The 12,500-nt window shown below is 59.5% G+C and overlaps 1 protein-coding gene across 2 annotated transcripts in view; it reads left to right on the top strand.

Moving 5' to 3' along the window:
- The first annotated feature begins 3,906 nt into the window (after window positions 1-3,906).
- Window positions 3,907-12,500, top strand: part of LOC104310246 (lipase member M) — a 14,707-nt gene continuing 6,113 nt past the window's right edge. For both annotated transcript variants that reach the window (XM_054174678.1, XM_054174677.1), the window contains exons 1-4: window positions 3,907-3,969; window positions 6,532-6,649; window positions 8,567-8,765; window positions 11,162-11,271. In XM_054174678.1, the coding sequence (XP_054030653.1) occupies window positions 3,961-3,969; window positions 6,532-6,649; window positions 8,567-8,765; window positions 11,162-11,271 (436 nt within the window). In that variant the 5' untranslated portion in view covers window positions 3,907-3,960. The remainder of the gene's footprint in view (window positions 3,970-6,531; window positions 6,650-8,566; window positions 8,766-11,161; window positions 11,272-12,500) is intronic.

Genomic DNA, 12,500 nt, shown 5'->3' with positions numbered 1-12,500 from the left:
GGAGGGCATGTGATGCTGCCCAGCACCCTGCCAGCCTGGCAGGGCTCTGACACAACCTGCTGCCTTTAACTGGGCTGATGACAGAGCCACCACCACTCACTCCAGCAGCCTGCTGAGACAGGACAAGGAGGCTCTGCCTGGTAATGTATTTCTCTCTGTGTGCTTCAAAGAGGCCCTGGAGCTAGGTGAGGCTGAGCAGAGCACTGGCTGCTGGGTTGTGTCTGGGCTTATTGCTTGGGTAATTTGCTGCTTTGGTGCTACCACAGACCAGGAAGAGTTGAGGGGACAGAAATGTCTCCCAGTGGGAGCTGCAAGAGAATCCCCACAGAGTCCTCCTGGCCCAAGAGGCTGCTCAGGGCTTGGCTGAGCAATGCTCTGCTGGGTACAGCACTGCACAGGCTCAGAGGGTGCTGCTCAGTGGAGGTGACTGCAGCTGGAGGCTGGGCACAAGTGGTGCTCCTCAGGCTCACTGCTGGGACCACTTCTGTTGAGCATCTTCACTGATGGCCTTGATGAAGCCATAGACTGTGCCAGCAGTGGGGCTGCAGGGGACACCAAGGGAGGTGGAGGTTGCCCTGCAGCAGGGCAGGGAGGCTCTGCAGAGGGACTGGGATGGATGGGGTCCATAGGTTCAAGGGATGAGCTCCAACAGGGCCAAGGGCCAGGTCCTGCACTGGGCTCACAACATCCCCCTGGGGAGCTGCAGGCTTGGGGCAGTGTGGCTGGGAAGCTGCTGGCAGAAAGGGACCTGGGGGTGCTGATCAACAGGAGCCAGCAGTGTGCCCAGCTGGCCAAGATAGCCACTGGCATCCTGGCTGGGAGCAGCAATGCTGTGCCCAGCAGGAGCAGGCAGGGCACTGTCCCCCTGTGCTGGGCACTGCTGAGGCCACAGCTCCAGTGCTGTGCCCAGAGTTGGGCTCCTCAAGGCAAGAGAGAGGTGGAGGTGCTGGAGCCAGGGCAGAGCAGGGCAAGGAAGCTGAGAAGGGCCTGCAGAAGAAATCTGCTGAGGAGAGGCTGAAGGAGCTGGGGATGGTTAGTGTGGAGAAGAGGAGGCTGAGGGGAGAGCTCCCTGCTCTCTGCAGCTCCCTGAGAGGAGGTGGTGGAGAGGTTGCTGCTGCTCTCTTCTCACAGGTGATGAACAAGAGGCAATGGCCTCAGGCTGCAGCAGGGCAGGCTCAGACTGGGCACCAGGCAAAGGCTTTTCCCAGCAAGAGTGGTCAGAGCCTGGCAGAGGCTGCCCAGGGAGGTGGTGGAGTCCCCAAGCCTGGAGGTGTTTCAGGGTGCTTTGGCTGTGGTGCTTGGGGCTGTGGGTTAGGGGTGACCCTTGCAGGGTAGGGTCAGTGGTTGGACTTGGTGACCCTGAGGGGTCATTTGAGGTGCTAGAGGCTGTCCTGGGAAAGGCAACCAAGCTGGGTAAGGGCCTGGAGAGCAGAGCTGGGGAGGAGCAGCTGAGGGAGCTGGGGGTGGTCAGTTTTCCATGGAGAGAGAGATCCAAAGAGGTTGAGAACCTACATGCCCTACATTTTCCTGCATGAGAGAGAGCTCTGTGTCAGATAGTAGGCAGTAGGTGCTCCAGGCCAGGTTGGCTTTGAGGCTTTGAGCAGCTGAGGCTAGTTGAGAGTTGTCCCTGCCCATGGCAGGGGGGAGCTCTGAGGTCCCTTTCAGTCTAAACCATTCTGTGATGTTTGGTCTGGAGAAGAGGAGGTTGAGAGGAGGCCTCCTTGAAAGGGGGTTGGAGTGAAGTGGGGTTGGAGTGAAGTGGGGTGATAGGACAAGAGGCAATGAGTTCCACCATAGCAGGAGGTTTAGGCTGGGATATTCTTCCCTGGAAGGATTCCCAGGCACTGCAACAGGCTCCATGGAGAAGTGGTTGCATCCCCCTGCCTGGAGGTGTTTCACAGGGACAGAGATGTGGTGCTGAGGGTCATGGTTTGGCCCCAGCCTTGGTAGAGTCAGAGGATGTTTGGAGTGGGTGACCTTAAAGATCTTTTCCAGGCAAACAATTCCCTGGCTCCACATATAACATTAACTCTGTCTGTGTCTGTGTGTCTGTGTGTGTTAAACACAGAGACCTCTGCTTGGGTCAGAAGTCTCTGAGACAATCAGAAAGGGTTTTGTGGGCTTGGGGCTACACTTCCTTCAGAAACAGCCTTGCTCTGAGGCTCTGTCATCTTCTGGCAGGGTTGGACTGGCTGATCTTCCAGGTCTCCTCCAGCCAGCTGGATTGTGTGATTCAGTGGCAGAGAAGCAGTGAAGGCACAGGCACAGCCCCAGCCCAGGCACCTGAGAGAGGCTCCCTCTGGGGCACAAACTCTTCCTTTGGAGCAATTCCCTCCCCATGTGCCAGCTGGCCTGGTGGTCATCTTCTGTCACCTTGCTTACACCCACAGAATGCTGCTGCTGTTCTTCCCCCCAGTGAAAAAGAGGTGAGGTGGCTCCTGCCCAGGAGCACATCCAGGCTGCAGGGAGGAGCAGCAAGAGGCTACCAGGCTGGTCTGTGGTGGAAGCTGGAAGTGGGAATGGCTGCTGCTCTCCCAGCCCAGACTGGGATAAAGAAGGAATGGAACAGATCCATAAGGATTATATCAGATAGAGGAGGAGATAGAGAGAGATAAATAGAGATATAAGGCGGTATACATACAAAGAGAAGGAGAGAGGGAGATGTAAGGAGATATATATAAAGGGAGAGAGAGAGAGAGAGAGGGAGAGAGAGAGAGAGAGAGAAAGAGAGATATAAAAGGATAGAGAGATAGAGATAGAGAGAGAGAGAGAGAGGTAGAGATAGAGATAGAGATAGAGATAGAGATAGAGATAGAGATAGAGATAGAGATAGAGATAGAGATAGAGATAGAGATAGAGCTCTGATGGAGGCTGGGCAGGGACTGGCTGGAGAGCAGCCCTGGAGGAAAGGCCTTGGGGGTGCTGGGGGAGGAGAAGCTCAGCAGGAGCCAGCAGGGAGCACTTGCAGCCCAGAGAGCCAAGCAGAGCCTGGGCTGCAGCAAGAGAAGTGTGGCCAGCAGGGCCAGGGAGGGGATTCTGCCTCTCTGCTCCACTCTGCTGAGACCACAGCTGCAGCTCTGGGGCCAGGTCTGGAGCCCCCAGCACAGGAAGGCTCTGGAGGGGCTGGAAGGGGTCCAGAGAAGGGCCAGGAGGAGGAGCAGAGGGCTGGAGCTGCTCTGCTCTGCAGACAGCCTGAGAGAGTTGGGCTTGTGCAGGCTGCAGAGGAGAAGGCTCCCAGGAGAGCTTCTGGTGGCCTGCCAGGAGCTGCAGGGGGCTGCAAGCAAGCTGGGGAGGGACTTGGGAGGGGGTGAGGGAGGGACAGGACTGGGGGGGCATGGAGCAAAAGGAGAAGTGGGGAGCTTGAGATTGGCTGTGAGGAAGAAGTTGTTGGCCAGGAGGGTGGTGAGAGCCTGGCCCAGGTTGCCCAGGGAGGTGGTGGAAGCCTCCTGCCTGGAGGTGTTTGCAGCCAGGCTGGAGGTGGCTGTGAGCAAGCTGCTGCAGTGTGAGGTGTCCCTGGGCATGGCAGGGGGTTGGCACTGCCTGAGCCTTGAGCTCCCTGCCAGCTCTGTGTGTCCATGATTCTATACCAGATTTATAAGCTTATATCAGACATGTAAGGAACCAGACCTATCAGAGAGGTAAGGAGAGGGCTGTGATGGAAGCTGGAACTGGGAATCCCCTCTGCTTCCCCAGCCCAGGCTGGGGTGCATAAGGAACATAACAGATAATGCAAGGCTATATCAGATACAGAAGGAACCAAACCCATCATAAGCAAGCAGAAAGAGGCAGCCACAGCAATGTTTAACATGATCAGTGATCAATAACAATCCTCACAGGCCTGCCAGGCTGTTCCCCAGACAGAGGATGTGCTGGTTTGCTGCAGCCCTCTCCATGCTCCTGGCCTCAGTGAGCTCAGCAGAGGGCACCAAGCAGAAAGGAGCTCTGAACCCTGAGACCTTCATGAATGTTGTAAGTCAGGAGAAGTTTGGCTTTCCCTTCTGGCAGCCTCTGGCTGGGGAAGGAAGGGAGGGGCAGGGTGCATGGGGGTGGGGAAGGGTGGGGTGGCAGAGGGTGCTGGTTTGGCTGGGCAGGGCCGTGGCAGGTTGCCTCCACACTACCATTAACCTCTTCCCTGGAGGAGTCCTCTTCCTCCCAGCAGGATTAAGGGCAATTAACAGCAGAATGGGCTAATCCCAGCCTGGGTTTGAGCAAACAGCTCCCTGGAGGGCAGAGAGTTGTGCCTGGCTCCTCTGCTCAGCTGAGGCAAGCTGCTGGGGGCCGTGCCCAAGCGAGCCTCTGAAGGTGTCTTTGGCTAGACCCAAGCCATGAAACTGCTGAAACTAATCTCTTCCCCCAGCCAGCAGCACCGTGCAGGCAGGGTCACAGCTGCATTCCAGCAAGCTGTGGAGGTTCCAGCACCAATGAAGCCCAGGCAGAGCCTCGGGAGCCCTGCAGCAGCTCCTCTGGGAGCTCCGTCCTGGTGCCCGTCCGGTCAGCCCCGCTCTGCCCCAGCACCTTGCCTGCCCCAGGCATCACCTCAGGGTGTGAGGTGATGTGGCCTGCTGCTGCTGGCAGCCATCAGTGACCCCTGTTGGGGGCAGGCTTTGAGGCTGGAACCCTTTCAGACACCAGCTGCTGCCCACTGCCCTCCAGCTCGCAGGCAGGAGCCAGGAGGTGAGCATCTGCTCCCCCCTTGGGCATCTCAGTGGGGCTCAGGCAGAGCATTCCCCTGGCCAAGCACTGCTGCCATTTGACAGAGGCAGCTCAGCAGAGGCACTCTTGAGGTGGGCTGAACATTCCACACCCCCCCAGCATAAAAGCACCAGAGCAGCTCAGTTGGAAAGCAAGTGAAGCTGTATTTAGAAGCAAAAACCAGAATCTACATATGAAGTGTAATGAAGATGGACAAAACATACAAGAGAGGCTCAGCAGGAGCCAGCAGGGAGCACTTGCAGCCCAGAGAGCCAAGCAGAGCCTGGGCTGCAGCAAGAGAAGTGTGGCCAGCAGGGCCAGGGAGGGGATTCTGCCCCTCTGCTCCACTCTGCTGAGACCACAGCTGGAGCTCTGGGGCCAGGTCTGGAGCCCCCAGCACAGGAAGGCTCTGGAGGGGCTGGAAGGGGTCCAGAGAAGGGCCAGGAGGAGGAGCAGAGGGCTGGAGCTGCTCTGCTCTGGAGACAGCCTGAGAGAGTTGGGCTTGTGCAGGCTGGAGAGGAGAAGGCTCCCAGGAGAGCTTCTGGTGGCCTGCCAGGAGCTGCAGGGGGCTGCAAGCAAGCTGGGGAGGGACTTGGGAGGGGGTGAGGGAGGGCTAGGACTGGGGGGGATGGAGCAAAAGGAGAAGTGGGGAGCTTGAGATTGGCTGTGAGGAAGAAGTTGTTGGCCAGGAGGGTGGTGAGAGCCTGGCCCAGGCTGCCCAGGGAGGTGGTGGAAGCCTCCTGCCTGGAGGTGTTTGCAGCCAGGCTGGAGGTGGCTGTGAGCAACCTGCTGCAGTGTGAGGTGTCCCTGACCATGGCAGGGGGTTGGCACTGCCTGAGCCTTGGGGTCCCTTCCAGCCCTGGCAGTTCTGTGATTCTCAAAACAACACAGGAACCTCCCTGGACAAACCAGGGAGCTCCCAACAGCTTCCCCCTCCCTGGGGGGACCTGGGGGTGGTGATTGACAGCAGCTGAACAGGCGCCAGCAGTGTGCCCAGGGGGCCAAGAAGGCCAAGGGCATCCTGGCCTGCAGCAGGCAGAGTGTGGCCAGCAGGAGCAGGGAAGTCCTTGTGCCCTGTGCTCAGCACTGCTTAGGCCACACCTTGAGTCCTGTGTCCAGCTCTGGGCTCCTCAGGTTAGGAAAGAGGTTGAGCTGCTGGAAGGTGTCCAGAGAAGGGCAACAAAGCTGGGGAGGGGTCTGGGGCACAGCCCTGAGAGGAGAGGCTGAGGGAGCTGGGGTTGCTTAGCCTGCAGAAGAGGAGGCTCAGGGGAGACCTTCTTGCTCTCTACAACTCCCTGCAGGGAGGCTGTAGCCAGGTGGGGGTTGGTCTCTTCTCCCAGGCAGCCAGCACCAGAACAAGAGGACACAGTCTCCAGCTGTGCCAGGGGAGTTTCAGGCTGGATGTTAGGAAGAAGTTCTTGCCAGACAGAGAGATTGGCCCTTGGGATGTGCTGCCCAGGGAGGTGGTGGAGTCCCCATCCCTGGAGGTGTTTAGGAAGAGCCTGGCTGAGGCCCTTGGAGCCATGGCTGAGTTGATCAGGTGGTGCTGGGGGATAGGTTGGGCTGGATGACCTCAAAGGTGTATTCCAACCTGGTTCATTCTAAACTCTGAAGCTCTCTCTCCTGTTAGGTATCTGTCCAATGGATTATTTGGACCTTATCCTTCTTTTGCCCTTTCCCACCCAGGAGCCATTTGTTCACTTTCTTTCTGTTCAAGATCTGGGGGAAATTGTAGGAGAAGGGCCCAAAACTCCCCCAACTCTCCCAACCCAACAAGCATCCCAGTTACAGAGAGCTTTCCTCCTGGGTTCTTTGTGCTTTCCTCCCTCCCCAACCCAGAGCCAAATAATCCAGCACCAAGGGTACCCCAGCGAGGAACACGAAGTCCTGACCCTCGATGGCTACTACCTCACTCTGAACAGAATTCCTCATGGCAGAGAGGATGCCAGGAGCCAAGGTAACAGCACCACCCCCTCAGCACAGCAAGCACATGAAGGGATGAAGCCCAGCAGGCCAGGAGTGGATTTGGTGTTCAAAGAAAGGGGAGGGGAGCTCTGCAGAGGGACCTGGGCAGGCTGGGCAGATGGGCAGAGGCCAACAGGATGGCATTCAACAAGTCCCAGTGCCAGGGGCTGCACTTTGGCCACAGCAACCCCAGGCAGTGCTACAGGCTGGGGGCAGAGTGGCTGAGAGCAGCCAGGCAGAGAGGGACCTGGGGGTGCTGGTGGACAGCAGCTGAACAGGAGCCAGCAGTGTGCCCAGGGGGCCAAGAAGGCCAAGGGCATCCTGGCCTGCAGCAGGCAGAGTGTGGCCAGCAGGAGCAGGGAAGTCCTTGTGCCCTGTGCTCAGCACTGCTTAGGCCACACCTTGAGTCCTGTGTCCAGCTCTGGGCCCCTCAGGTTAGGAAAGAGGTTGAGCTGCTGGAAGGTGTCCAGAGAAGGGCAACAAAGCTGGGGAGGGGTCTGGGGCACAAGGCTGGGGAGATCATCCAGCCCAACCTGCACCCCAGCACCATCTGATCAACTCAACCATGGCACCAAGGGCCTTATCCAGGCTCTTCCTAAACACCTCCAGGGATGGGGACTCCACCACCTCCCTGGGCAGCACATCCCAGTGGTCAATCTCTCTGTCTGGGAAGAACTTTCTCCTCCCCTCCAGCCTAAACCTCCCCTGGCACAGCTTGAGACTGTGTCCTCTTGTTCTGGTGCTGGCTGCCTGGGAGAAGAGACCAACCCCCACCTGGCTACAACCTCCTTGCAGGGAGTTGCAGAGAGCAAGAAGGTCTCCCCTGAGCCTCCTCTTCTCCAGGCTAAGCAACCCCAGCTCCCTCAGCCTCTCCTCACAGGGCTGTGCCCCAGACCCCTCCCCAGCTTTGTTGCCCTTCTCTGGGAATGACTCTCTGGCATCTGAGGAACTTCCACAGCTCTCCAGCCTGAGGCAATGCAGGCAACCACCACAAAAACTACAGCCAGGATTAGCTTTCTTCCCCAAGAGCTGTCAGTAAAATTGCTACTGCATGTCCTCTGGCAGTGCAAGAGAGAGGCTTTGTCAACCTGGATTTGGGATGAGAAGCTGGCCAGGAGCAGGCAGGGGGAGACTGCAGCACAGAAGGCCAAGGGCAGCCTGGGCTGCAGCCAAAGCAGCACTGCCAGAGATGCAGAGAGGTGATTGTGACACTGTGCTCTGCTCTGGGGAGACCTCACCTGCAGGGCTGTGTGCAGCTCTGGAGCCCTCAGCACAGGAAGGGCCTGGAGCTGATGGAGAGGCTCCAGAGGAGGCCATGGAAATGCTCAGGGGGTTGGAGCAGCTCTGCTGTGAGGAGAGGCTGAGGGAGCTGGGGGTGTTCAGCCTGGGGAAGAGAAGGCTCCAGGGAGACCTCAGAGCAGCCTGCCAGGACCTGAAGGGGCTCCAAGAAGGCTGCAGAGAGACTGTTGCCAAAGGCCTGCAGGGACAGGAGCAGGGGCAATGGCTTCAAAGCAGAGCAGAGCAGATTGAGATTGGATGTGAGGAACAAGTTGTGCCCCAGGAGGCTGCTGGAACACTGCAGCAGGCTGCCCAGGGAGGTGGTTGAGGCTCCATGCCTGGAGCTATTCCAGGGGAGGCTGGCCAGGGCTCTGGGCAGCCTGAGCCAGTGGAGGATGTCCCTGCTGGGTGCAGGGGGCTGGCCTGGATGAGCTCTGGAGCTCCCTTCCAGCCCAGAGCACTCTGTGATGCTAGAATCATAGCATGGGTTGGGTTGGAAGGGACCTTTAAAGGTCACCCAGCCCAGCTCCCCCACTCCCCTGCACTCAGCAGGGACCCCCCCAAGCAGGTCAGGCTGCCCTGAGCCCCAGCCCTGGGGCCGGGATGCATTGTGCTGTCTCTCTCCGTGCAGGGGGCAAGCCTGTGGTGTTCCTCCAGCATGGCATCCTGGGGGATGGCAGCCACTGGGTGGAAAACCTGCCCAACAACAGCCTTGGCTTCATCCTGGCAGACTCTGGCTACGATGTGTGGCTGGGAAACAGCCGGGGGACGAGCTGGTCCCGCCGGCACCAGCGCCTCTCCGCCGACCAGCCGGACTTCTGGGACTTCAGGTGGGCTGCAGGGCACTGCCACAGCAGGGCACTGCCACAGCAGGGCACTGCCACAGCAGGGCAAGCTTCCCAGCACCAGGCTCTAGCCAGAGGTGCCAGTGCCTCCAAGCAGGCAAGCCTGGGCACCTAATCCTCTGCCCTGGCCTCCCCCCCAGCCCTCCTGCTGCAAGTGCCCGAGGAGGACGGCGGTGTCTGTGCGGAGCTGCGTGGGGCCAGCACCTCCCTGCAGCAGCCTGGCCCTGCACTGAGGGCAGAGCACTGCTGCCTGCTGGGGACACCCCTCCTGAGCTGACAGCAGCCCTGAGCTGGAGCCTCTGTGGGCAGCAGGGAAGGGGACAAGGAGCTGGGGGTGCTGGGGGATGGGAGGCTGAGCAGGAGCCAGCAATGAGCTGTGGTGGCCAAAAAGGCCAAGGGCCTCCTGGGCTGCATGAGAAGGGCTGTGGGGAGGAGGTGAGAGAGGTTCTGCTGCCCCTCTGCTCTGCCCTGCTGAGGCCACAGCTGGAATCTTGTGTCCAGCTCTGGGCCCCTCAGGTGAGGAAGGAGCTCAGGGAAGTGCTTGAGAGAGTCCATGGCAGAGGCACAGAGCTGCTGCAGGCAGGGGAAGATCTTCCTCAGGAGCAGAGCCTGAGGGAGCTGAGGGCTCTGGAGCTTGCAGAGGAGGAGCCTGAGAGGTGAGCTCCTTGCTGGGGCTCAAGCTGTGCAGGGGCAGTGCCCAGAGGCTGGAGCCAGGCTCTGCTGGGTGCTGCCCAGTGCCAGCACAAGGGGCAGTGCTGGAAGCTGAGGCAGAGGAAGTTGCATGGACAGAGGAGGGAGAAGTTTTTCCCTGTGAGGGTGCCAGAGGCCTGGAGCAGGCTGCCCAGGGGGGTTGTGGAGTCTCCCTCTGTGGAGAGATTCCAACCCCCCCTGGATGTGTTGCTGTGTGAGCTGCCCTGGGTGCCCCTGCCCTGGCAGGGGGTCAGACTGGCTGAGCTCTGGAGCTCCCTTCCAGCCCCTGGCATTCTGTGTGACCTCCTCAGGCATGACCCCAACAAGCTGTGCACAGCTGGCATTGCCACCTCCCCTCCTCTGTAGACACTGTCCAGGGGCTCCTTGTCCCCAGGAGTGCCTTTTGGAGCTCTTAATGCCCCTGCAGAGCCGATCTTCAGGGCAGCCCTGGATCCCTCAAGCTTTTAAACTTGCTCCTAGGAAGAACAACCTCACAATGAAGCTGCCTGGCACCACCTTACACCACACAGCACATGGGCAGGCACTGCTGCTCCATTCCCTCCTCAGGAAGAGCATCCCCAGGGGCTGTAATTCTCCTGAGTCCCAGCTCTGGGGGTGCAGAGCTGCTGCCCTGAACCTGAACTCAGAGCTGCTCAGGCTTTGCACAGCTTCTTTACTGCTCACCACAGCTAGGGGAGCACTAAGTCCTTCCAGGGAAGGATGAGGCCACAGCAGGAGGGAGGCCTGCAGCCCCTCTGCAGTTCCACCCAGTGCAGAGCTCTGCTGGGAGCAGAAATTCTGTCCCATGAGTGTGGCAAAGCTCTGGAGTGGATTACCCAGAGAGGTTGTGGATGCCCCCTGCCTGCAGATGCTCAGGGTCAGGTTGGATGGGGCCTGGGCTAGCTGAGAGGTGTCCCTGCCCCTGGCAGGGAGGTTGGAGGAGATGATCTCTGAGGTCCCTTCCAGCCCTTGGCTGTTCCTTGAATTTTCTCCTGGAAAATCAACCACAGGGCTTAAGCTGCTCAGGACAGCAGGCAGCCAGCAGGCACAGCTGAGGTTAAATCACAGACTCCCAGAGCTGGCAGGGCTGGAAAGGAGCTCAAGGCTCAGGCAGTGCCAACCCCCTGCCATGGGCAGGGACACCTCACACTGCAGCAGGTTGCTCACAGCCACCTCCAGCCTGGCTGCAAACACCTCCAGGCAGGAGGCTTCCACCACCTCCCTGGGCAACCTGGGCCAGGCTCTCACCACCCTCCTGGCCAACAACTTCTTCCTCACAGCCAATCTCAAGCTCCCCACTTCTCCTTTTGCTCCAGCCCCCCCAGTCCTATCCCTCCCTCACCCCCTCCCAAGTCCCTCCCCAGCTTGCTTGCAGCCCCCTGCAGCTCCTGGCAGGCCACCAGAAGCTCTCCTGGGAGCCTTCTCCTCTCCAGCCTGCACAAGCCCAACTCTCTCAGGCTGTCTGCAGAGCAGAGCAGCTCCAGCCCTCTGCTCCTCCTCCTGGCCCTTCTCTGGACCCCTTCCAGCCCCTCCAGAGCCTTCCTGTGCTGGGGGCTCCAGACCTGGCCCCAGAGCTGCAGCTGTGGTCTCAGCAGAGTGGAGCAGAGGGGCAGAATCCCCTGCCTGGAGCCTCACAGCTTGCTCCCCTGCTGCTCTCCCCTCCTAAGCAAGGCTCTGCTCTCGTGTTGCAGCTTCCATGAGATGGCAATGTTCGACCTGCCAGCCATGATCAGCTTTGTGCTGCAGAAGACAGGGCAGAAGCAGATGTATTACATTGGCTACTCCCAGGGCTGCACCATCGGTGAGTTGGGGAGGGGCTCCCACCAGGCTGGGACCTTCCCCTCGAGGGGGGGGACAAGCAGAAAGTGCTGGAGCTGCCTTTCTGTGGGGCTGCTGGGCAGGCAGGTGCTCCCAGTGAGAAGTCCCACAGCAGCCAGGCAACCTCTGGGAGGACTGATGTGTTCCTCAGGTAGCAAGAAAGCTCCTGGTGGCTTAAGGAAGCTCCTAGCTGCAACCCTAATTCAGCCTAGGAAAAGTGAACTGCAGTGTTCCACCTCCCAGCCAAAGGTGCTTTGTGTGGAGGGCACAGCTCCTGCTCCCCTCAGAGGGCATGGTGCCTCTTTGCCCCAGCTGGGCCAGCAGGGGCATGGGATAAGAGGTGTGTTAAGCAGTGACAGCTGGAAGGTGACAGCACTGTTCTCTTCACCTGGTGGTCAGGGCAGGACTTCCCATCGGTGGCAGGCCTTGAAGTGTTGCCTCAGCCAATCCTAACCGCAGGAGCCAGGGCTCTGCCTCCTTGGGAGCATCCCTGGCAGCAGTGGTGAGCAGGAGAGGGGCAAGAGAGCCCCAGGCTTCTACAGTAGATCACAGAATGACAGCATCACAGAGAGTTAGAGGTTGGAAGGGACCTCCAGAGATCATCACAGACTGCCAGGGCTGGAAGGGCTGGAAGGGAGCTCAGGGCTCAGCCAGTGCCAACCCCCTGCCATGGGCAGGGACACCTCACACTGCAGCAGGTTGCTCACAGCCACCTCCAGCCTGGCTGCAAACACCTCCAGGCAGGAGGCTTCCACCACCTCCCTGGGCAACCTGGGCCAGGCTCTCACCACCCTCCTGGCCAACAACTTCTTCCTCACAGCCAATCTCAAGCTCCCCACTTCTCCTTTTGCTCCATCCCCCCCAGTCCTATCCCTCCCTCACCCCTTCCAAAGTCCCTCCCCAGCTTGCTTGCAGCCCCCTGCAGCTCCTGGCAGGCCACCAGAAGCTCTCCTGGGAGCCTTCTCCTCTCCAGACTGAGCTGCCCCACTGACATCCAGCCCAGCCCCCTGCCAGAGCAGGGCACCCAGGGCAGTCTGCACAGGAAAGCATCCAGGTGGGGTTGGAAGCTCTCCACACCAGGAGACTCCACAACCTCTCTGGGCAGCCTGCTCCAGGCCTCCAGCAGCCTCACACCAAAGGAGTTTCTCCTCCTCCTGTTGAGCTGAAAGCTTCTCTGTTCCAGTTTGCATCCATTGCTCCTTGGCTCATGGC

Source organism: Dryobates pubescens, chromosome 30 (genome assembly GCF_014839835.1).
Source record: "Dryobates pubescens isolate bDryPub1 chromosome 30, bDryPub1.pri, whole genome shotgun sequence".
Lineage (NCBI taxonomy): Eukaryota > Metazoa > Chordata > Aves > Piciformes > Picidae > Dryobates > Dryobates pubescens.
The sequence above is the reverse complement of the archived record's forward strand: the minus strand, read 5'-3'. Positions and strand labels throughout refer to the sequence as shown.